Source organism: Lepus europaeus, chromosome 16 (genome assembly GCF_033115175.1).
Source record: "Lepus europaeus isolate LE1 chromosome 16, mLepTim1.pri, whole genome shotgun sequence".
Lineage (NCBI taxonomy): Eukaryota > Metazoa > Chordata > Mammalia > Lagomorpha > Leporidae > Lepus > Lepus europaeus.
In genome coordinates this window covers 25,787,322-25,812,362 of record NC_084842.1, presented here as the reverse complement: position 1 = coordinate 25,812,362, position 25,041 = coordinate 25,787,322, and the positions used below count along the sequence as shown (strand labels likewise).

The window sequence follows — 25,041 nt, the reverse complement described above, 5'->3', positions numbered from 1 at the left end:
TTATCTCAACTTTTATATACGTGTCTGTGAACAAAATTCATGATACTCCGTGTATGTGTTTGAGCTATGAGATTTAAGATGCTATTTTAAACATTATTGTAAGGCTGCATTGCAGAAATTCTGGAAATGTGGAAAGCATTGGGCATACTTTCACGGTAGATATTTTGAGGAATAGCTGTCATTAGAATGTTAAAACAAGAGTGATGTTTCCTTCGACCTGTGAGCAGTTGCAGCTATGTAGAATTCGCACATATGGCGAGTGTGCATCCTGAGCTCACATTCCACCTGCCATGCCATTTCTAAGAAACATCACTTCTTCGCTCTCTCTTCTTCCAAGAAAACCTCACTACATTTACTTTCAAGTCTCTAAGTTGGTATCTAGTGGCTAAGATGAATTCAAAGAGCCTAGAATCCTAGGTTAAAAGATTACTTGACCTTACAGGTTAATCATCTGTGCCTGGTGTGTAGTAGATCTGATTCACAAGTTACATTTTGCTCCTCAGGATTCCTGAGGATAAGGTAGTATGCTGACAGCTAAGAGGATAAATTATTTATACAAAAGAATGTGTCACCATATCTGAAATTAAGCCAGATAAAGTGGTATTTGATAAATGAAAGAAAAAAACTGAAAGAAAGTGATAAAAAATAACCTGGTGTTCTTGAACTAGAACAGGATTGTGTGGCTGAATGTTTTGCTCCTGGGGCTGGCATCCTGGTGTAACATCTTAAGCCTCTGCCTGGAATGCAAGCATCCCCTGTGGGTGTCAGTTTGAGAGCCAGCTGCTCCACTTCCAATCCAGTTCCATGCTAATGTGCCTGGGGAGCTGTAGAAGATGGCCCAAGTGCTTGGGCCTCTGCACCCACACGGGAGACCCACAACAAGCTCCCAGGAGACTGGCACTGTGGTGTAGTGGGTTAAAGCCCCAGCCTGTAGTGCCGGCATCCCATATGGGATCTGGTTTAAGACCTGACTGTTCCACTTCCCATCCAGCTCTCTGCTATGGCCTGGGAAACCAGTAGAGGGTGGCCCGAGTCCTTGGGCCCCTGCACCCGTGTAGGACACCTGGAAGAAGCTCCTGTCTCTTGGCTTCGGATCAGCTTAGCTCTGGCCATTGTGGTCATTTGGGGAATGAACCAGTGGGAATGGAAGACTTCTCTCTCTCTCTGTAACTTTGTCTTTGAAATCAATAAAATAATAATAATTTAAAAAAGCTCCTGGCTCCTGGTTCCTGGCTCCTGGCTTCGGCCTGGCCCAGTCCCAGCCATTATGGCCATTAGGGGAGTAAACCAGCAGATGCAGACCTCTCTCTCTGTCTCCTCTCTCTGTAACTTTGCCTTTCAAGTTTATAAAAAATAAAACTTAAAAAAAAAAGTTCTCCTCCCTTAGGTATTAAGAAGTCACCATTAAGCCCATTAATATTTTATTTTTCAAAAAACCTAGTTTCTTGGGAAGATCATATTGACTACTTTTTTTTCTACATGGACTAGAGCTATGCTGTCCAGTGCATTAACCATTGGACATATGTAACTATTGAGTACCAATAATGTACCTAGTCTAGATTGAGATCACTGATTGGACAAGATATATACCAGGCTGCAAAGCTTAGTATAAAAAATGCAAAATATTTCATTTCAAATACTGATTACATATTATTTTAATGTATGGTAAGTGAACTATATTATTAAAGTTAATTTTACCTGTTTCTACTTTTTTAATGTGACTGTAAAATTATATACATGGCTCTCATATTTTTATTATATAGTGCTGGTCCAGAGCTAAGGTTTTCCAATTCTAAGGCATGGAATTGATCCAGGATTAAGAAAATAGGCACTAGGCTGGCGCCACGGCTCAATAGGCTAATCCTCCACCTTGCGGCACCGGCACACCGGGTTCTAGTCCCGGTTGGGGTGCCAGATTCTGTCCCGGTTGCCCCTCTTCCAGGCCAGCTCTCTGCTATGGCCCGGGAAGGCAGTGGAGGATGGCCCAAGTGCTTGGGCCCTGCACCCGCATGGGAGACCAGGAGAAGCGCCTGGCTCCTGCCTTCAGATCAGCGCAGTACGCCAGCCGCAGCGGCCATTGGAGGGTGAACCAACGGCAAAGGAAGACCTTTCTCTCTGTCTCTCTCTCTCACTGTCCACTCTGCCTGTAAAAAAAAAAAAAAAAAAAAAAACGCACTAGAAGTCTTCCAAAGAATATGACTGACCACTGATACTGAATCTAAGGAGATATCTGAGCCCAGTAGTTGGGATTTTTCCTACACCAACAGAGTCTTGCTAAGAGATAGAAACCACCAAGTAACTGAACAGGAAAGTTAAATATAAAGAGTTATTAATGTACAGGCAGGCATTCAGTCTAGCAGTTAAGACATCTGCAACCCACATCAGAATACCTGGCTTGGATTCCCAGCTTTGGCTGTCTACTCTTCCTTCCTACAAATCAGACCCTGGGAGACAGTGATGGTGGCTCAAGTAGTTGGGTTCTACCACCCTTGTGGGAGATCTGGATTGGGTTCCCATCTCTTAGGCTTTCACCTGACATAGTTCAGCCATTTCAGGCATTTGGGAGTGAACCAACGGGTTGGAGTGCTCCACTCCGCCAAGTTAAAAAGTATTACTAACTTATAAGATGGGATTAACTAGTGAGGAGTGAAGAAAACTCTAAAGGAAGAGCAGATAATGAGAATAGCCACTACCCCTAAGACGTGAGTCAGATTACTTTAGGATGGAGTAAATTGAAAGAAGTTTCCTTCTTCATGGCGGGGCTGAGGTGCTCTCCTCATTGGAGAGGCCATACCGTTGGCACACATGATAGGAAGAAGTTTGGGGAGATACTACAGACTAGGAGAGGCCACCCTGTGGGTGCCATTGGAACTCCCTGGGAGTGAGCACCATTGGGTTCCTTGCATGCAGCTGCCTGCTGTTTGTGGCAGGAATAATCAGAGAACACACAGGAACCAGGAATAGAAGGCCCTTCCCCTCTCCAGCATGCCCTACTGACAAACTTACATTATGCCAGTTGACAAAGAAGAAATGTTTGCAGAGTCTAGAGCCACTATCAGAAAATAGGACAAAAAAGAGTGAATTTGGAGCAGAGAGGTAATAGATTGTTAACTAGCACACTTTGTAAGTGTGTTGGCACTGTGTAAGGTAATCTATTTCTTGATAAATCTTGGTGGTTAGCTACCAAGATGGAATATTTAAAAATTAGACTGTTGAAAATAATCTATGATATGCAGTCACCATACCCAAACATGATTAAATAAGAATTTTAATTTTTAAAAGGTTTAGGAAAGATCACTGTCTTCTCTTGAGTTCTGCTTTCTACTCTTTATATTAAAGCAATGACTGTTAAACAGTAGGTGATCAATTTTCAGTAGAAATGCTATGTCAGTAGTTACTTCTTTCATTTAAATCTTACTCATTGCTTTGTTTATTCCTGGTAGTGTTCGACTACAGTTATAGAGATTACATTCTGTCCTGGTATGGAAACCTCAGCAGAGATGAGGGACAACTTTACCATCTGCTCTCAGAAGACTTTTGGGAGATTGCCAGGCAGCTGCGCCATAGACTGAGTCACGTGGATGTGGTTAGAGTTGTCTGCAATGATGTTGTGAGGACTTTACTCACTCATTTCTGTGACCTCAAAGCTGCTAATGCCAGGTAACTATTGTATTATGAACAACTCTCCCACTTTTTTTTTTTTTTTTTTATTAAACGATTTTCCTTTTTGCCTGAGGAGCTAAAGTGAAGACAAAACTCTAGGATATTCTGCCTGTTTTCTCACACTTAGATTAAAAGTGTAGACGTATTATTGGGTTAATAATTATTGTGTTCTGATAGAGCAGATTTTTCTTTGTAAATTTCTTAGTAGAAACCACTTTCTAGATACATTTAGTTTGTCAAATAATTTAAAAAGTGAAATGAATTTTCCTGAGCCAGTGCCATGATGAACTCATTAATACCTAGAGGTAGAAAGTCTAATACATTATTTTATAATATTTTAATATTATAATATTTTATGATAATGTTAGTGTTAATGAATTTGCAGTTTTTATAAAAATTAAATATAGGTCATATTTCTGCTTTGAGTCCTGTGTTAAGAGCTCTATTGCATCACAAGATCCTGAAAACTAGATTTTAAAGAAACTTTACATTGGATCTTGTGGGGTCTAACTAAAGATACTTCGTTGAGCTTCTGTTTATATGGGTCATATCTAGTAGTGTGCTGTAGCCAACTTATAGTGACATGCAATAGCTGATTGTGCACATTTCTTCCTAACCCCTAGTTCAGTGATGTCATATTAGTAACTTGAAATGCTGTGACAGTATTTACACTGTGAAACAGGAAAATGCTCCAAATTAGAATTTATCCCCCTAGAGAGCCAATTGTTGAACATTTATCAGCTTACCACTGATGTTAGTTTTCAATATTTACAATATTGAGATATTAAAACAAGACATTTTAAAAGTACAGGGGTACACACTACACTTTCCATTAGCCTCCAGAGTGGTGATGTCATCACACATTATGTAGCCACTGGAAAACTCATCTATGCTTGTGAGAATGAGCATGAAAAAGAAAATGGCATTTTATACTACCATAAATATAATTTTAACTGTACAGAGCCCCTGAAAAAGAGTGTTGGGGATGCCAAGGAGTCTGAACTACCCTTTGAAATCTGCTACTTGTACAGAAAGTAACTTCCTCTAAGGGTTTTGCTGTGGAGAGTTTGAATTAAAAAGGGAAGTTAGAGAACTGGGACTCTTGGGTGTCTCAAAAGCATCAGCCTTTCCTTGTGATGCGCTCTGCTGCCTGGAACACCTGCTTATTTGCTGTGGTGCTCACTATATAAAGTATATCCGATTTCTCTGTGACAGATCCTGTCACAGACTTATTTGAATTCATTGGAAGCTCATTTTTAAAGTATTTAAATTATAGTCTAATAGAGGACAGTATTTTAAATCAGTGTTTATTCTGTTAAGAGACTGATGGATTTAGGTTTGGGAAAAGAGCAAGTGATTAGGGAAATCTCATGTTTTTATGATTATTTAATTTCACCTTGAGGACATATTTTTCACTGAGACATTTACCAGCTTCTGAAATTGCTGCGTCTGTGGATAATATAAAGATATCTATGGGTGAAGTGTCAGAATAATAGAAACAGAGTCCTGATTCCATATTAGAAGCTTCTTGTTTTGAGCTTCTAGTCTTCTTACGCCAATGGTAGATTGATTTTACTCATATCCAGGCTATGCCTAAAAGCCCTAGTTGATAATTAAAAAAATAATAAAAGGATAAAGAAAAAACATAGAAAAAACTTCGATGTTTTCTGGGATTTTTAATATTTGAAGAAGTGACAGTAGGTCACTGGTATTTTGCATGTAGATGACCATATCCTAAAGAACTGGCATTATCTATGCATCTGTTATCTGAAGAACTGGTGTTCTATGAATCACAGTGATACTGGCAAGCAGTGACTCCAGATTTGAGGACTGTGCCTGCCTGCCTGCCCCAGGTGAACGGTACTATTGTCCCAGAAACCTCCATTGGTGTGTGGATCTCTGGAGCCGCAAAACGACTTCGGTAGCCTGCAGAGCATGCAGTTGAATTGGCCGCTATCAGACAAAAGAATAATAAATTGCCTTAATAAAAGCAGCACACCCTCTGACTAACTGTCAGGCAATTTGGTGGAGGCAGCTTTCCGGTCAGCCTGTGTTTCTTTCCAGGCCCTCATTCTGTTGCTACTTCAAGCCAATCCGGATCCCATTTAATTCTTGCCTCTGCTTCCTCTTCCTTTGTCCCATCTGTCTTGTTCCAGCATGTTTCAGGGAAATCTAAAAATGATTGCTTTTATGCTATTAATTCAACGGAGTATTTAATTTCATTGTCTCCTTAGAATCTCTGCATTTTGTTTGCCAGTCAAATACTTTCATGCCCTTTGAGGGAGAACATTTTTATTCTCATGCTTTCCTTCTTTATCTCTAAAATTGTTTTCCATTTCATCTCTGCAATCCCTGGTCATGATGTAGTGTGGTTTGGGCTTGAGAGTCAGACAGAATGGTGCTGGAGAGGAATTTCTACCATTTGTTACTTCTGTGACTTTGACTATTCACTTAAGCATTCAGACCTTAATTTTCTAATCTATCAAATGTTGGTGAAGATTATCTACTTTTTGGTGTAGGTGGGAGGATAATTTTAAATGATTTATTTATGTATTTTTAAAGAGTTACACAGATAAAGGAAGAGACAGAGACATCTTCCATCCATTGGTTCACCTCCCCAGATGGCCACAACTGCTTGGGCTGGGCCAGGCCAAAGCCAAGAGACAGAAGATTCTGTGGGTAGCAGGGGCCCAAACCCTTGAACCATTTTCCCCTTCTTTCCCTAGGCCATTAGCAGGGAGCTATATCAGAAGTGGAGCAACTGGGACACAAACCAGCATCCATATGGGATGCTGGCATTGCAGGTGGTGGCTTTACCTGCTACACTACAATGCTGGCCCCCAGGTAATATTGAACACATGAAACTTATAAAAGGTTGACATCATTTTTCTTACCCAAAGAGTGGGACCCCAGAGGTAAGTATTGGGAATTGCAGTAAACAAGTGATGGATCTGTATAGACTGAAAGATGCTACAAAGACTAATGCTGCAACTCAACAGAAGGCTAGCTGGACATCCTGACTCAGAAGTAGCCATAGAACTCATGATTCTTGGCTTCTAAAGCAACTTGATAGCCACTTTCTAGAGGACATCATAGGAATATCCTGAACAGAGTTAGCAGAGGGATTCCAGGAAAGCACTCACATCCTTCGTCCAGAGATCGAGCTTGTTTGACCCTCTGGCCTTTGGTTCACTCAGAGGATTTTTCCTAACTCAGGCCTACAAGGTAGAGGAACATGTAGTCTGGGGGTCTGGGCTCCTTTTGTAACCTTCTTTCCCTTAGTGTGGATGGGGGATTGTGCTTACCTTGAGAGAGTTTGTTGATGTTATTTAAAGCCTCTGTTATAAAAGTAGATTTTGGTTCTTTTGGCCAACTTATCTCCCATAAACATTAACCAAATGTGCTCATGTTTTAAAGTAAAGAATTTTTTGTTTTTAAAGATTTATTTATTTATTTGAAAGGCAGGGAGGGAGAGAGAGAGAGGGAGACAGACAGACAGACAGAGAGAAAGAGAGAGAGGGATCTTCCATCCACTGGTTTGCTCCCCAGATAACCAATATGGTCGAAGCTGGGTTGATCCAAAGCCAGAAGCCAGGAGCTTCCTCTGAGTTTCCCTCATGGGAGGGAGGTACTTGGGCCATCTTCTGCTGCTTTCCCAGAGAGCTGGATTGGAAATGGAGCAGCCGGGACACGAACCAGTGCCCGTATGGGATGCTGGTACTTCAGGCAGCGACTTTACCCAGTATGCCACAGCACAGGCCACAGAATTATTTTTAAAAGTACTTGACATGACAAAGGCATTTAATGATACTATATTGAAATAGTAACTCTTAACTGACAGAGTTTAAAATAATTGAAGATGCCATTTTAAAAAACTCAATATGTATCAGTTCATGCATAATGACTTACTCTTAAAAATCTTTTTTTGGTGTTGTTGGCTTCACACATCAGTATAGATTTCCTCTTGCTTATTATAGAAGAAGAGGAAACCTTTTTTTTATGGTTTAGTCTTTCATCTCTAGTGCAAAAAGAAATTGCAATTAACTGCTGAAAGACATGGGTTATAAATGCACTGATACACATTCATGGGGTTTTTCCATTGCCAGTGTAGTGCCCAGTGTGTTTTTCCCCCTCTCTGTTTTTCTTTTTCCCTCAGTTTTGGCCACTAGTTACTATAAGAATCTTTTCTACTGTGCCTGTTACTAGAAAAATTAGCATCCTAGTCTTTCTTGAATTGCTATGAAGATACTATGTGGTGTCGTAGGCTGGGTCGTGTGGGTACTGGTTCCTGTCCTGGCTGATCCTCTTCTGGCCCAGCTCTCTGCTAGTGGCCTGGGGGTGGGGGATAGCAGTGAGGGGTGGCCTGGGTGCTTGGGCCCCTGCGCCAGTGTCGGGAGCTGGGGTGGGAGTGGGGGGACTCCAGGCTCCTGGCTTAGGATTGGCTCAGTTCTGGCCATTGCGGTTATTTGGGGTGTGAACTAGCAAATGGAGGACTTTTCTCTGTCTCTCCCTCTCTCTGCCTGTCTGTGACTCCACCTCTCAGATAAATGAATAAAATCTTTTTAAAAAATACTATGGAAAAGGGAAAAATGGAAGTTCTTTTCACACCTCTTCCTCTAGGTCCACCAAATTAATGACCCTGGGATGGAGTCAACACCAACAGAGAAGTTCATGACCAAGGTTGGCAAGACTGGCTGGAAAATACTTGGGAGGCTGACAGTAGGCAGTTTACCATCAAAATAGGTAGCATCAGGTTAGGGTATTGTAGCACAGGTGGTTAATCCACTGGTTGGGACACCCATATCCCTTATTGGATTGCTGGTTTTAGTCCCGGCTACTCTGCTTCCAATCCTGTTCTTTGCTAATATACTTGGAAATAGTCAATAATGGCCCCAGTACTTGTGTCCTGCCATCCATATGGAGGTCCCAGATGTAGTTCTGAGTTCCTAGCTTCGGCCTGGGCCACCCTAGCTTTTGCAGCAATTTCAGAAGTGAATCAGCAGGGGGAAGATCTCTTTCTATCTGTCTCAGTTACTCTGCCTTTGAAATAAATACATCTTTTTAAAAAAATTAAAAATTATGTGGCATCAAGTTATGGGCTGTCTACTCATAAGAAATGCCTGTAGAATTTTTTTTTATGCTATGATCTCCCAATCAAGAAAGCCTGCTGGTAACCCTAGTTTTATGCTTTGTAAGTTTTTTTTTTTTTTAAGTAAGGTTTTTTTTTTTTTTTTTTAAAGAAAGAGAGAGCGCACATTTAAGAAGACATACTCTTGAATTGTTGCTATGATTTGAGAGTTAGAACTTTTGATGTTACTGGAGGTAGTTACCATAATTTGAAATCCCCAAAGGGCATGTATTTTCATTTATTCCAGTATACATTTTCCAGATTAGTCTATAATTGAGGAAAACACTGATACTGACGAAGAGGTGGCAGAGTTATTCTAACCAATGTGTTGCCCGTTTTTTGTCTAATGGTACATATCTGAATTGTTTCCAGAAATTTCTTTCCTTTCCCCTATCTTCATTTGTTTATTTTTTTTAGACATGAAGAACAGCCGAGGCCTTTTGTGTTACATATGTGCTTGAGGAACTCAGATGATGAAGTAAGATTCCTGCAAATGTGTTCTCGGGTCCTGGTGTTTTGTCTGCTTCCCTCAAAGGATGTCCAGTCTCTCAGCTTACGTATAATGCTTGCAGAAATTCTCACAACAAAAGGTAGATTTATGAGATTTACTATTACTAATGCAGTCAGTCAGTGTGCAAACTAATGTACTAGATAACTAATGTGTTAGTATTTGTATACTGTGAAAGATATGGGAATTAAAATATTTTCAAAATATTAAGTTTATTTTTAAAGGCTTTATTTATGTATTTGAAAGTCAGAGTTAGGGGGAGAGAGACAGAGACAGAGGGAAATCTTCCATTGCTGGTTCACTCCCCCAGTGGCTACAATGGCTGGCGCTGGGCCGATTGAAAGCCAGGAGCCAGGAGCTTCTACATCTCCTCAGCCCAAGGACTTGGGCTTGCTTTGCTGCTTTCCCAGGTGCATCAGCAAGGATGCTGGATTGGAAGTCAAGCAGCCAGGACTTGAACCAGCCCATATGGGATGTCGGCTGCAGCAGCAGCTTTACCTGCTGTACCACAGTGCTGGCCCCCAAAATGTTGTTTAAATGTCACTCAAAGAAAGCATTTGGCCACCATTTGTGAGAATCTTAAATTTTTTATATAACATACTGAAAAATGCACAGTCCATTCTACTATTTATTTTGACACTTGAGAATCAGTTCTTATGCTCTCATATGCATTCATTTGGATTAGTTATGAAGTTTTACATACCAGTAGTGTATGCACTAATAAAAGTGTCTATTTATGTGTGATGTATGTGCACACATACACACATATATATGTATTCAAACCCCAATTAGCATTTACTTAAAATCTTTGCTATAAGATTCATTGATAATACTTACACATTTTGTGAGCTTGGAATAAATGAACTGTGCCACCTTATAATGGGATTGCTAGAAAGAAGTTAACTACACCCCGGGGAATGCTTAGCCAGGATAATAAAAATGGAAGAAAGTAAGGCCAAGGAAAAGTTTCCCTATTTCAATTTCAAACAAGTAACATTGCATTTGAAATGCACTGATTGAATGTCTTGTTATCTCAAGATTAGCCAGCTGTGCCCATCTGATATCAACAACCACAGAGAAAAGGGGAACTTTTTAGTCTAAAGTTAGTAGGATGGATTTGTAATAGTGTAACTGACATTTTTTTAAACAACTTCCTCCTTGAGATCTGCTTTGACTAGTTGGGAGAATGCTGGCTTTCATCCTTTGGCAAACTAACCTGGTCAAAATATGTTGAACCTTGTACAAAGAAGAAAAAGAAACCATGTACTTGATTTGGATAGCAAATTTCAAAAGTTAGCAAGTTGGGTTCTAAATGACTTCCTTTTCTTATTCCTTTATATTTCACTCTTATTAAAATGACCATTTGATTGTAGCTATGGTAGATAACACATCTGCAAGAATAGGCGGCCCTTTGTGCGTGTGTGCACGTCTTGGAATGCGTGAATTGTTTATAATTTCTTCAGTTTGTCTAGCTGAAGAAAGATTTCCAAATATAGTTTCAATTATGTGATGTAAAAACAATTCCCTTAAAGAAGAAAATATTTTTCAGTGCTGCTTTCTGTTTCTTCCCGCAGTCTTGAAGCCTGTAGTGGAATTACTGAGCAACCCAGATTACATTAACCAAATGCTGCTTGCCCAGCTGGAGTACAGAGAGCAGGTGAATGAACATCACAAGAGAGCCTACACTTATGCGCCTTCTTATGAAGAGTTCATCAAGCTTATTAACAGCAACTCTGATGTGGAGTTCTTGAAGCAACTAAGGTATTTGGTTATAGCACAAAACTAGCTACTGATTGTTACCTGCTGTCTAGTTAGATTTTTTTTTTTTTTAAATGTGATTGCTAGGTAAGCAGAAATTGAAAGAAGTCCACAAAACTTGGTGACAACTAAATTTACCCAGCTTCTCCTTAGCAGTGGAATTAGAATTAGTTTAGAGTGTTGTTTTTGCAAACAATTTGATTATGATAGACTGAAAGCCCTTCAGTTGAGGAGCACTGGAAGGGGGAACCTTCTGTGGATCTTTTTTCTGAGGAATTCAGAGGCACGGGTTTGAGAAGCAGGGGTCTTGACTAATTGTTTTGAGAAAATACGTTGGAAAAATGCCACAAGAGTCTCTTTTATAGAGAACAGTCTCCCTTATCATTCTTAAGATGTTTTAGGGGTGAGCTATGTTTTTTGTGTGTTTATTTTTCTTTTTATGCTGCGTGTGTATATACAGGCACAATATGATTATATGCTGTTATGTACTCTGTGGATTTTCTAGGCTTCTGCTTCTCTGCTCACCTTTCTTTATGGTTGTCCCAAATGATGATTCTTGAGAAAGAAGTAAAATTGTTGTCATTTTGATTTTCATTAGTAATTTTGGTAAATCATTGATTGAAAAGTAAAATATTGGCTTAAGTTAAGTGTTTGAGCTACTTGAGGAATTTAAACTTGCCATATTTGCCTTTGAACTAGAGTTAACATTAAGGTGACTTATGCTGCTAATTTTTCTCATGCAAATAACATGCCATCTAAGAGACATATGCTGCAAATGGCACTGGGTTCTTGTAGACTGCGTCACATGTTAATTTTGATCCTATAAATGTTATGTATGGCTTTGTTTACAAGTAACTTAATTATTTGGGATATATTATGCAGAGATTTTATTTGCTTCTTTTTCTATGCATAATCTAGAATATGCCAAATGCAGTCATTTATTATAGATTTATGATTGCTATAGGTTTTATTTCATTATTTATTCTTTTTTGATAACTGTGACACTTGAGCTGATAGAGAACCCTAGAATCTATGTTCCAGGTTTGTTTCTTTTAGATTATGTTTGTTGAAAGGTCATGTTTACAATGGCTTCTTTAATTCTTTTTAAAGTATTTTTCCATAAAAAGTGAATGAGCAGTGACAGAACACCCTAGTTGCCTACTCTTCTCCGTAAAACTCTACAAACTCAATAAGCTCTGATTCTGTGGATACTATTCAAATCGGTATATTTTAGTGTTCATTCATTGGGTGCTTTTATGTCTACTGTTCTCAAATGTGCTCTGAGCAAGGCAACTTGATGACCACTCTCTGGAATTATAATTTCTTCCTAAGATATTGTTTATGAGAAGACACCTCATGTTGCTAATTTGTGGATACGCTGAAATCTTTTTTTAAACTTTTATTTAATAAATATAAATTTCCAAAGTACAGTTTATGGGTTACAATGGATTTTTCCCCCTCCATAATTTCCCTCCCACCCACAACCCTCCCATCTCCCGCTCCCTCTCCCATCCCATTCACATCAAGATTCATTTTCAATTATCTTTATATACAGAAGATCAATTTAGTATATATTAAGAAAGATTTCAATAATTTGCACCCACACAGAAACACAAAGTCTAAAGTACTGTTTGAGTACTAGTTAAAGCATTAATTCACATTGTACAACACATTAAGGACAGAGATCCTACATGAGGAGTAAGTGCGCAGTGACTCCTGTTGTTGATTTAACAAATTGACACTCTTATTTATGGCGTCAGTAATCACCAAGGCTCATGTCTTAAGTTGCCAAGGCTATGGGAGCCTTTTGAGTTCACCAACTCCGATCTTATTTCGACAAGGTCATAGTCAAAGTGGAAGTTCTCTCCACCCTTCAGAGAAAGGTACCTCCTTCTTTGATGGCCTGTTCTTTCCGCTGGGATCTCCAGAGATCTTTCATTTAGGTTTTTTTGTTTTGTTTTGTTTTGTTTTGTTTTTGCCAGAGTGTCTTAGCTTTCCATGCCTGAAATACTCTCATGGGCTTTTTAGCCATATCCGAATGCCTTAAGGGCTGACTCTGAGGCCAGAGTGCTGTTTAGGACATCTGCCATTCTATGAGTCTGCTGGGATACACTGTAGTCTTAACAATTTTTTCTCTTTAAATAGTTTTTCCACAGTAAAGTTAGATATGTGGACCATTTGGTAACCTCCAAGCAAGTTTAAGATAAAAATTTAGAGTCAATAGTAGCAGATTAAGTGAATCAGTATTAGTTGTTCTATTTTGTGTGCCACACAAAAGATTTCAGCACTGCACATGTGGTGACATAATCAACTAACATCTTAGCAAAGAGATGTGGCCATTTGGGAGTGAACTAATGGATGGAAAACCTCTCTGCCTATCCCTTTCTCTCTGTAACTATCTTTCAAATAAAATAAATAAATCTTTTAAAAAGTTACCTAGGTTGGAGAAGAAAATGAAATATTCATCAAGTACATACTGAGATTGAGGTGGTTTTCTCTTTTAGTAGGATAAATCAAAAGGAAGTAGGCATAAGGAGTGGGTTAATTTAAGAGATCATAATTAATAATGGAGTGGGTTACTGAGTGACTTTGCTAAGTATTTTTTTAGATATTAAGGGAATGGATTTTTAGTGCTGAGAATAGTTTAGATGCATTTATATATGAACATAATATATTAAAATTGCATGCTCCTGTGAAGAATGTAAATTATTTGAATGTTAGTATTTTGAAAAGTTATTCTGAAAATTTGTTATGAATCATGAGCAGTAAAATAGGATTACATTGTAGAGGAAGATGAAAGAACAAATCACATATACCTCAAGACAAAGTAATATACCATGTGCAGAATCAATAAATGCACACAAACTGCTAAGGAAAAGGTTAGTGTGGGTGGAGAAGGAGATGATAAATCATAAAGTATGAAACAAAAAGAATCCTGGCAGATTTTTACAAAAAGAATAAATGAATATAAATTTTGTTTTAAAAATGCAATGAAATGAGGCTGCTTACAAAAATGTTCTTTAAGGAACTTTAGGTTGATGAGAAATAAAAGTACGTTGATTTCCACAGATAGTTCCTTTTGTTGGTGTCTAGCAGAGGGCACAGAGTGGGTGTTAAATCTATCAGAAAAGCCACACTATTTTCAGATAGGAGGAAAGATAATTGAATATTAGCAGCATCGTAAAATTTAATATAAAAACAGGAAATTTTGCTATAAACTAGCTTATGATCTCTTGACATTAAAAAATTCCTTGTGAGTTTGTAATTGGAGTGACACTGGCACTGTGGGTAGCTGTATTTGCTTTATGAGTGTTAAAACCATGTGTTAGTTTATATAAGGTACTTAGCCCAGGATCTAGCATATTCCCAATTGTTAGCTTCTACTATTATTGCTATCACTGTAGACCAAGGTGGCAAATGTATTTAATTTAATTGTGAACACTAATCAGTGACTAGTGGCACTGTCAAGTTTTGGAGTTTGAGGAGACCCAATCAGTAACATGACTTTTCTCTACCCTGAACTCTAGACCCTTTTAGAGCTGAGGAAAAAGGCAGAGACTGAAATGTCACTGTTATTATTGACAGGAAATGGAGAATATGGTTTTTATGTGAAAGTAGTATACTTTTCAAAACTCAGACTTAGGGTTAGCCTTTCCCACCTAACAAAGCCTCCTTTTCCTTACTTCCTCCTCCCTCATCTCCCAGGCAGGTGCAGAGTCTACCTGCTGGCTGCCCTCTGAGGCAGAGAACACACGCCCTTATGAGGAAGGAGGAAAGGGAAGCCGTGTTTCATGTGCCCCCACTTTGTCCTTCTCTGTGATCAGATTATAACACTCCTCCTCCTGCACTGGCGGAGAGCAAGTGAGGCTAGAGACTGGGGATTGCAGCTTCTGTTACTTGGATAGAGCATCAAGCCTTGGAGGTGTAATGTTCTTGTCATAAAAAAAGTAATGGTGCTAGCTCCCTACTTAGCAGAAAAGCATTTTGCGATTCACAAGGTCTATTAAAAGAAAGGTAGTGAAGGGTGGCAGAAGTGATGATGCTTAACAACTGGCTTTGGGGCAGGATGAGAAACTGACTTGTAGCATTTGCTGATTTCTGTGGTGTTCATATTCCAGCCACAGCCAATTGAAAGCCTCCAGCATGATGCCACTTAAAATGGAGTTGGCAATAGATTGTCGTTAGCACACTGCCATGTGTATACCCTATATATGAGTATTTCAACAAGTTTATGGAAAAGCTGAATTAAAAAATAAGTTGATTTTGATGTAAAAAGGTTGAAAAACATGCATAGTTTTTTCATAATACTCATTTTTCATGAGCTTTTTTGAAGACCTCGGTATAATATTTCTGTTTTATTGCTATAATAGACATAAATAACCTCATAAGCATAGGTAAGTGAATAAAATTATTAGGAAATGATGAGTTTTAAATACTTTGTTACCTTTTTAAAATATAATTTATTTAATTGTAAATTTCTAAATTGAATTTTTAATGATAGGTTAAATTCCTAAAAATTTAGCACCAGGTTTCACAAGCAAGCAGTGGAGGATGGCCCAAGTGCTTGGGCCCTGCACCCATGGGAGACCAGGAGAAGCACCTGGCTCCTGCCTTCGGATCGGCACGGTGTGCCTGCCGCAACGCGCCAGCCGCAGCGGCCATTGGAGGGTGAACCAACGGCAAAGGAAGACCTTTCTCTCTGTCTCTCTCTCTCTGTCCACTCTGCCTGTCAAAAATAAAAATAAATAAAAATAAAAAAAGTTTAAAAAAAAAGTAAATAAGAAGCAGTTGTCAGGAGGAGGCAGCAGAATTCTCAGAACCTGGCTTGAGTAGGGTTAATGTGTAAGATGGGGCAGCACAATATTTTATTTCAGGAAAAACTTTACTCCAAAGTCCATGAAAGTCGCTGGGAGTTTTTCAGTATAGAACGTAAAACTAGGCAACTACAGATGGCATTAGGTTTGGATATCAGTTTGAGTATCCTCCAGAGGTCCATATGTTAAAACGCTTCTCCCCAGAGTGGTGCCGTTGGAGGTGTGGAATCTTTTTTTTTTTTTTTTTTAATCTTTATTTTTGACAGGCAGAGTGGACAGCGAGAGAGAGAGAGACAGAGAGAAAGGTCTTCCTTTGCTGTTAGTTCACCCTCCAATGGCCGCCGCGGCTGGCGCACCGCGCTGATCCGAAGCCAGGAGCCAGGTGCTTCTCCTGGTCTTCCATGGGGTACAGGGTCCAAGCACTTGGCCATCCTCCACTGCACTCCCTGGCCACAGCAGAGAGCTGGCCTGGAAGAGGGGCAACTGGGACCGAATCCGGCGCCCTGACTGGGACAAGAACCCGGTGTGCCGGCACCGCTAGGCGGAGGATTAGCCTGTTGAGCCACGGCCCCGGCCAAGGTGTGGAATCTTTAATAGTTGGCTCTTAGTCAGAGATCTTTGGGTCACTGGAGGTGCGTCCTCAAAAGTTAGGTCTCTTAGAACTGCTTGTTAATTCTTGCATGACAGTTGTTACAGAAGCCTGAGTTTGGCCCCTCCTTCTGTCTCTGTTGGCTGGCTGATTGTGTAATCCTGCCTCTACATGCACTCTGCCGTGCACCTTTACCGGAGCCTGGATCCTGCAGTTTGGACTTTAGGCATGTAAAACCGTGAGCTAAAGAAACCTCTCTTCCCTTCGTAGATGCCTCATTTCAGTAATTTTGTTTTAGTAACAAAAAGCTGACTTACACATTCAGTAAATATTCTGAACAAAAATGCTTAGTGTAAGAATTAAGAATGAGGGGCCGGCACTGTGACAGAGTAGGTTGAGTCTCTGCCTGTGGTGCCAGCATCCCATATGGGCACTGGTTCAGGACTTGGCTGCTCCACTTCTGATCCAGCTTCCTGCTAATGTGCCTGGGAAAGCAGTGGAAGATGGCTTAAGTGCTTGAGCCCTTACATCCATGTGAGAGACCTGGAAGAGGCTCCTGGCTCCTGGCTTTGGATCCACCCAGCTATGACCATTGTGGCCATTTGAGAAGTGAACCAGTGGATGGAAGACCCCCTCTCTCTGTCTCTCCCTCTCTCTGTAACTCTCTCAAATAAATAATAAATAAAATCTTTAGAAAAATTAAGAATGTCATCTAAATGAAAGATCTCTGTGAGTGAGACCCCAGTGGAAAGAACGGGCCATCAAAGAAGGAGGTACTTTCTCTGAAGGGAGGAGAGAACCTCCACTTTGACTATGGCCTTGTCGAAATAAGATCAAAGTCAGCAAGCTCAGGGGGCCTCCATGGCCTTGGCAACTCATGACTAGAGCCTGGGGAGATTGCTGACATCTTAAACAAGAGTGTCAATTTGTTAAGTCAACAATAGGAGTCACTGTGCACTTACTCCCCATGTAGGATCTCCGTCCTTAATGTGTAGTTCAGTGTGAATTAATGATATGACTAGTGCTCAAACAGTATTTTACACTTTGTGTTCTGTGTGGGGGCAAACTGATGAAATCTTTACTTAATATATACTAAATTAATCTGTATATAAAGATAATCGAAAATGAATCTTGATGTGAATGGAATGGGAGAGGGAGCAGGAGATGGGAGGGTTGCGGGTGGGAGGGAAGTTATGGGGGGGAAGCCATTGTAATCCATAAACTGTACTTTGGAAATTTATATCTACTAAATAAAAGTTAAAAAAAAATAAAAATGAAACATACTACTAATACTGTACATATAAACTCTTTTTTAAAAAAAGATTTATTTATTTATTTGAATGTCAGAGTTACACAGAGAGAGGAGAGGGAGAGAGAGAGAGAGAGAGAGACAGAGAGAGGTGTCTTCCATCCTATGGTTCACTCCCCAATCGGCTTCAATGGCCGGAGCTGCGCCGACCTGAAACCAGGACCCAGGAGACTCCTCTAGGTCTCCCACACAGGTGCAGGGGCCCAAGGACCTGGACCATCTTCCACTGCTTTCCCAGGCCACAGCAGAGAGCTGGATCGGAAGTAGAGCAGCTGGGTCTCGAACCGGCACCCATATGGGATGCCGGTGCTTCAGGCCAAGGTGTTAACCTGCTGTACCACAGCACCAGCCCAACATGATACTTATAGCCAACAAAAATATGAGGGATACCAGTAGAAACTAGATGTAGGTAGCAGAAAGAAAATTTTCAACTTTCTTGAGGTTAACTAAATGGCAGCAGCATGGGGGCCACAGCAGTTTCTGTGGTTCAGTGGTTAAGTGGACACCTGTAGTGCTTGCATCCCATATTGATGCCAATTTGAGTCCCTGCTGCTCCACTTCCAATCTAACTCCCTGCTAATGCACCTGGGAAAGCAGTAGAAGATGGCCCAAGTCCTTAGGCCCCTGCATCCTCGTGGGAGACCTGGATGAAGCTCCTGACTCCTCAGCTTCAGCCTGGCGCAGCCCTGGTCATTGGGGCCATTTGAGGAGTAAAACAGCAGATGGAAGATCTCTCTCTCTCTCTCTTTTTTTTCTCTCTCTCTCTCTATGCCTTTGCTTCTCTGTAACTCTGCTTTTAAAATAAATGTTTAATAATAATTTTTTAAAAAGACTAACTTGCCAGTGGTGACATAGCTTTGGTTATGTCTGTAACACATAATTTCTATGTGCTCTGGGAACTAGGGGGAAAATATATAGATATATACATATTAATATGTGGTTATTTTCAGAAGACAAAAATATAGATACATAATATTAGGAAAATAGATCACTTACTAACAGATAAGTGCTGAATATTTAATGAATATTTTCACACTGAAATATTTTACATTGAAAATACTTTGTGATATATAACTAAGAACCTTGTTGTTATGCTTGGTAGTACTCACAGACATAAAAGCATTTCAGAATACCTTTTCTTTGTTCATAATATTGATTAAAATGTAATGAAATCTCATATTAGGAAGGGTGTAAGAAAATAGATAACCTCATTTCTTACTGGTAATATAAATTAACACTTTTTTATAACACAGTGTTATTGTGTGAATGTGAATTCTTTTTTACCTGATTATTACTTACAATAATTTATCTTAGGAAAATGATTGTGAATGTATAAAAAGATTTCTTCCAGAATGTTACCTGTATTTTTTCTTTAATTCTTTCAAAAATTTATTTTGAGAGAGAACTTTACCCTAGCTTCTGATTTATGCCCCAAATGCCCACAACATCTGAGGCTAGAGTAGGGCTGAAGCTGGGAGTTGAGAACCCAATCCAGGTCTGCTACGTGGGTGATAGGAACCTGAGCCAGGATCAGCTGCCTCTCAGGGTCTGCATTGTCAGGAAGCTGGAATTGGGAGCCAGAGTGAAGAATCACATCCAGGTGCTCTGATATGGGACATTGGTATCTTGACTGATATCTTAACTGCTAGCCAAACATCAGCCCCTATCATTTTATTTAAAGTAGAGAAAGGCTGGAAATAATGAAAATGCCTAACAAGGGACCAGTTAAAAATTTGACAATAAAGGTTTGGTTAAAAATATTACCATGTTTCATTCATGATATAGGATTAGAATAATTATATTTGAAGATATTAACTACAAATTGATAAAAGACCTCTAAGTATGTATAGCATAAACCCAGTTTCACAAAACAAAATGTTGTGCTGCAATTAAAAGGTTATAAAAATACACCAAATGTTAGTAGTAGTTAATTTTGAATGTTGTACTTTGTGTATTTTCTCATTTGTTCCAATGAACATATGTTACTTCAGAGAAAAATAAAAATTGGCTCAGATAGAGAAAGTAAAATCTGCCCAGCCATTCATCAGGCTGGAATAAGAGACACTAAATCCAGATACAAGGTTAACAGGAAACAGTATTTCTCTCAAGTAGCTGTGGCTATGAAATGTCATAATTATCCCCTTTGAGCTTTCTTATTCACTGAGAAAATTGGTTCTCTAAATACTATAAGAAAGTTTGCCGTTTGGAGTTCTATCAGCAAGAATGACACAACCTGCTCTTGGCTGGAGAATGTAAGACAGAGTGACACATGGAACAGCTGTGATTTATGACAGCTGCAGAGCTGCAGATAAAAGAATTCTGGGCTAAACCTATCGTCTCTACCTTAACTTTATAGTTTCTGAGGAAATAGCATCCTGGGTTCTTTTTTTTTTTTTTTTTTTTTTTTTTTTAGATTTATTTATTTACTTGAGAGTCAGAGAGAGAGAGAGAGAGAGAGAGAGAGAGGTCTTACATCCTCTGGTTCACTCCCCAAAATGCTGCAACGGCTGAACCTGGGGCTGATCAGAAGCGGGGAACCAGAGCTTCTTTCGGGTGTCCCATGAGTGTGCAGGGGCCCAAGCACTTGGGCCATCTTCTACTGCTTTCCTAGGCCATCAGCAGGGAGCTGGATCAGAAGTGGAACAGCCGGCACTCGAACTGGTGCCCATATGGGATGCCGGCACTGCAGGCTGATGCTTAACCTACTACACCACAGTGCCAGTCCCCAAACTGGGTTCTTTCACAAGCCCTACCATGAGCCTTCTTCAAAGTGCTGCTTCAGATGTGGGTGTTTATCCTGGATGTTAAGATGTCCATGTCAAAAAATAAATAAATGCCCATGTCCCATGTCGGAGCGCAAGTGTTCAGTTCCTAGCTCCAGCTCCTGATCCGGCTTCCTGCTAATGCTGACTGAATGGCAGCAGACAGTGGATCAAGTAATTGGGTCTTTGCCACCCGCAAGGGAATCTTGGGATGAGTTCCTGGCTCCTAGAGCCACAGTCCTTCTGGAGAGTGAACCTAGTGTACAGGAGTGCTCTCACTCTCGCTCTCTCTCTTGCTCTTGCTCTCGCTCTCTTTCTGTGTGTTTGTGCCTCTTAAATAAACACATCAGTAATACTGCTTCAGTGAAATTTCATCTGAACTTCACTCTTCCCAGAATCCCATAGTACCTTCATCTTTTCCTTTGGGGAGATGCCCCACAATTTCTCTGATAAACAGTCTCTTGATCATTACAGTAGGTCAGTACACTTGATTTTATTAGTCTACAGTGATCCTGGTGGTCTTAGGTTGACTGAGCTAAAAATCTTGTAATCAGGGAAAAGTATGCCACTTTAAACATATATGTTTTACAAACACGTATAAAGGATGCTTCCAAAAGCTCATGGAAAATTGGAATTAAAGAAAAGTTTATAAGAGGGCAAACAAATTTTGAATTCCAAGCATGGTTATTTATTTATTTATTTTTTTGACAGGCAGAGTGGACAGTGAGAGAGAGAGACAGAGAGGAAGGTCTTCCTTTTTCCGTTGGTTCACCCCCCCAGTGGCCACTGCGGCCAGCGTACCGCGCTGATCCGAAGCCATGAGCCAGGTGCTTCCTCTTGGTCTCCCATGTGGGTGCTGGGGCCCAAGGACTTGGGCCATCCTCCACTGCCTTCCTGGGCCATAGCAGAGAGCTGGCCTGGAAGAGGGGCAACCGGGATAGAATCCAGCGCCCCAACCGGGACTAGAACCCGGTGTGCCGGCGCCACAGGTGGCGGATTAGCCTGTTGAGCCGCAGCGCCAGCCTCACGCATGGTTATTACAAAGTATGCATTTTCATGAGATTTTGAAAGTCCCTCATATTTACTATTTCCCTAGATTTTACATATCTAAAGAGTAAGAGAGATTCAATATGGCTGGATAGAGGAACCCAGTGTTCACCTCCTCCTCCACAGCAAAGACCCAGAGCAGCTGCAGTAGGGAACAGGGGGAACATGGTTGGACACGGAGCACATTTGGGAAACTCAGCCAGGAGTACATGGAATCTCTCTGCTATCTCTTTTGTGCATTAACACATAATTGTTTCAAAATCAATTTTTAAGAGTCAGGAGCAGTATTAAGAAAAAATAGTAACAATTAACATTTATTAGATGTGCATATTGGCAAACACTGTTCCAAATATTTCCAAATGTATTACCTAATTCAATGTGCATCACAGCCCTATCAGGAAAAATACTGTTACTACTTAAAAAAAAAAAAAAAACACAAATGAGGACGCTTGAGTTTTAGAAAGCTTAAATAATTTTCCCAGGATGACATAGCGTGTGTTAGAAACAGGATTTGAACAAAGGCCAGCCCATGCCAGAGCTCACATTCTTAACTGCTCTGATTCATTTCCTGAATTATCCAGCAGACCCCTGTAGTCGTGCCTTGGATGTGAGAAAGGGCTTCAGCTTGGCTGGCTAAAATCATCATGGCTTTACTTCTAAATGCTTGACTGAGATTCCTCTAACAAAAGCATTCTTCCTAGCCTGGGGCAACTTTGAAAAACATTATTTTAAAATTTTAGTTTTTCTTAAGCGTTTATATGTATATGGATTATATTCCTTAATATATCCTTGATAACATAAAACAATGTTTAAAACTATTTACCATTATTTATTTATTTATTTATTTTTCTTTTTTTTTTTTTCTTTTTTTATATTCTTTTTTTTTTTGACAGGCAGAGTGGACAGTGAGAGAGAGAGAGACAGAGAGAAAGGTCTTCCTTTTGCCGTTGGTTCACCCTCCAATGGCCGCCGCGGTAGCGCGCTGCGGCCGGCGCACCGCGCTGTTCCGATGGCAGGAGCCAGGTGCTTCTCCTGGTCTCCCATGGGGTGCAGGACCCAAGGACTTGGGCCATCCTCCACTGCACTCCCTAGCCACAGCAGAGAGCTGGCCTGGAAGAGGGGCAACCGGGACAGGATCGGTGCCCCGGCCGGGACTAGAACCCGGTGTGCCGGCGCCGCAAGGCGGAGGATTAGCCTGTTGAGCCACGGCGCCGGCTATTTATTTATTTATTTTTCACAGGCAGAGTGGACAGTGAGAGAGAGAGACAGAGAGAAAGGTCTTCCTTTGCCGTTGGTTCACCCTCCAATGCCCGCCGCAGCTGGCACGCTGTGGCCGGTGCACCGCGCTGATCCAATGGCAGGAGCCAGGTGCTTCTCCTGGTCTCCCATGGGGTGCAGGGCCCAAGGACTTGGACCATCCTCCACTGCACTCCCAGGCCATAGCAGAGAGCTGGCCTGGAAGAGGGGCAACCGGGACAGAATCGGTGCCCCGACCAGGACTAGAATCTGGTGTGCCGGCGCCGCAAGGCAGAGGATTAGCCTATTGAGCCGCGGCGCCGGCCTATTTACCATTTTTTATACCTGAGACTAAGGTTAGTCAGCCTTGACTCTCCTAAGAAATTCCAGTGTGTGCATTCCCAGGCAACAGCAAAGTGATGACTTTCTAAAAACCTGTGATGGTGTGCCTAATGAAATGAAGAGAGTGATTTATTCCTTTGGTGTATATATGTCTTTGAAATAAATTCTAATAGAATTTAAGAACTTGTCTGAAATTTCTAAGGCATTTGCTTTGAAGTCCCATGAAGCTTTCCAGGTGGGTTTCAGGTTGGTGGGAAGAGTTCATAAACTAAAGAGAGCCAAGATGGAGACTCAGAGTGACAGGTGCCAGTCATCTTTGTGTGGCTTTGTCCTGATTTCCAGGACACGGGAAACTTGGGGGCAGAATATTGCCACAGTTAGAAAATAACAGAATTCTTTTAACATCACTTCTCTTTAATATTTGAATTCACATTATTATTTTGGAAAAACGTGTCAAGAATCTGTGCAGTTACAAATATCAGTCTTTATGATTCTTTTTAATTTTTTATTAATTTTTTTTTCAGAAAGACAGAGAGAGAGTTATAGACAGTGAGAGAGAGAGACAAAGAGAAAGGTCTTCCTTCCATTGGTTCACCCCCCAAATGGCCACTATCGCCTGCCCACTGCGCCGATCCGAAGCCAGGAGCCAGGTGCTTCCTCCTGGTCTCCCATGCGGGTGCAGGGCCCAGGGAGTTGGGCCATCCTCCACTGCCTTCCTGGGCCACAGCAGAGAGCTGGACTGGAAGAGGAGCAACTGGGACAGAACCGGCGCCCCAACTGGGACTAGAACCCGGGGTGCTAGCACCGCAGGCGGAGGATTAACCTAGTGAGCCACGGCGCTGGCAGTCCTTATGATTCTTAAACATTATAGGAGCAAGGCCATGTCCTTTGGAGGAAGTCCAGTGCTTGCCAGGAATCTCTGGGAAGCCTGGGCTCTCAAAGGTATCCATCATTTGGACATAGAGTTATATTTTTTTAAGGATTTATTCATTTATTTGAAAGGCAGAGTTACAGAGAGAGAGGGAGAGACAAAGAGAGATCTTCCATCTGCTGGTTCACTCCCCAAATGGCTGCAATGGCCAGAGCTCTACCAGTCTGAATCCAGGAGCCAGGAGCTTCCTCCAGGTCTCCCACGTGGGTGCAGGGGCCTAAGGACTTGAGCCATCCTTTGCTGCTTTCCCAGGCACATTAGCAGGGAGCTGGATCAGAAGTGAAGCAGCTGGGACTTCAACTGGCACCCATAAGGGATGCCAGTGCTTCAGATAGTGACTTTACCCACTACACCACATTGCCAGCCACAGTTGTATGGTTTTGTTAAGAAAATGAGAGTGAAAATGCCATTGCCTTTTTTTACCTTTTAGTGTCAAGTGAATAAATTCAACAAATTTAATGATTATTTTCAGACACCTATTATGTGTAAAGCATGATATGAGAAAGATCTGTTGTATGCAAAGATGAATTGGTTATTTATCCTTGGAATCCACCTCCTTCCGTTACAGTGTTTGTCATCCAGCATTGGAGACCCATGTGGATTTAAATAGCAAAGTAGGAAGCAAGATATTAAAGGCCGGAAGCAGGGTGTAAAGAGCTAAAGAAGTGGGTAGCATCAAATATTTTATCTCACAAAAGAGAAGAATCTAAGAAATCCCTAGAGAGGGATGGTTATGAGCTGAGAATTTAAGTTGCTGAGACTTCAGCAGATTCCAGGAGTGATTTTCTTCAAGAGGGAGAGGAAGTGAGAGTAAAGCTAGGGTTGTTCAGAGTATTACAGTGGTCTGGCTTAGGCAGAAACAGAGTATTCAAGAGGGATATAGAAGGCTGCAAGAGTTATCTGGCATTGGCCATGTTTATATACTTTGAAAAGGCTTGACAAGATATGCATTGA

At 40.8% G+C, this 25,041-nt stretch overlaps 1 protein-coding gene across 3 annotated transcripts in view; it reads left to right on the top strand.

Moving 5' to 3' along the window:
- SNX25 (sorting nexin 25) overlaps nt 1-25,041 on the top strand; it is a 163,177-nt gene that overhangs the window by 53,487 nt on the left and 84,649 nt on the right. For all 3 annotated transcript variants that reach the window (XM_062212755.1, XM_062212754.1, XM_062212756.1), the window contains exons 3-5: nt 3,444-3,660; nt 9,209-9,381; nt 10,874-11,060. In XM_062212755.1, coding sequence (XP_062068739.1) covers nt 3,444-3,660; nt 9,209-9,381; nt 10,874-11,060 — 577 coding nt within the window. The remainder of the gene's footprint in view (nt 1-3,443; nt 3,661-9,208; nt 9,382-10,873; nt 11,061-25,041) is intronic.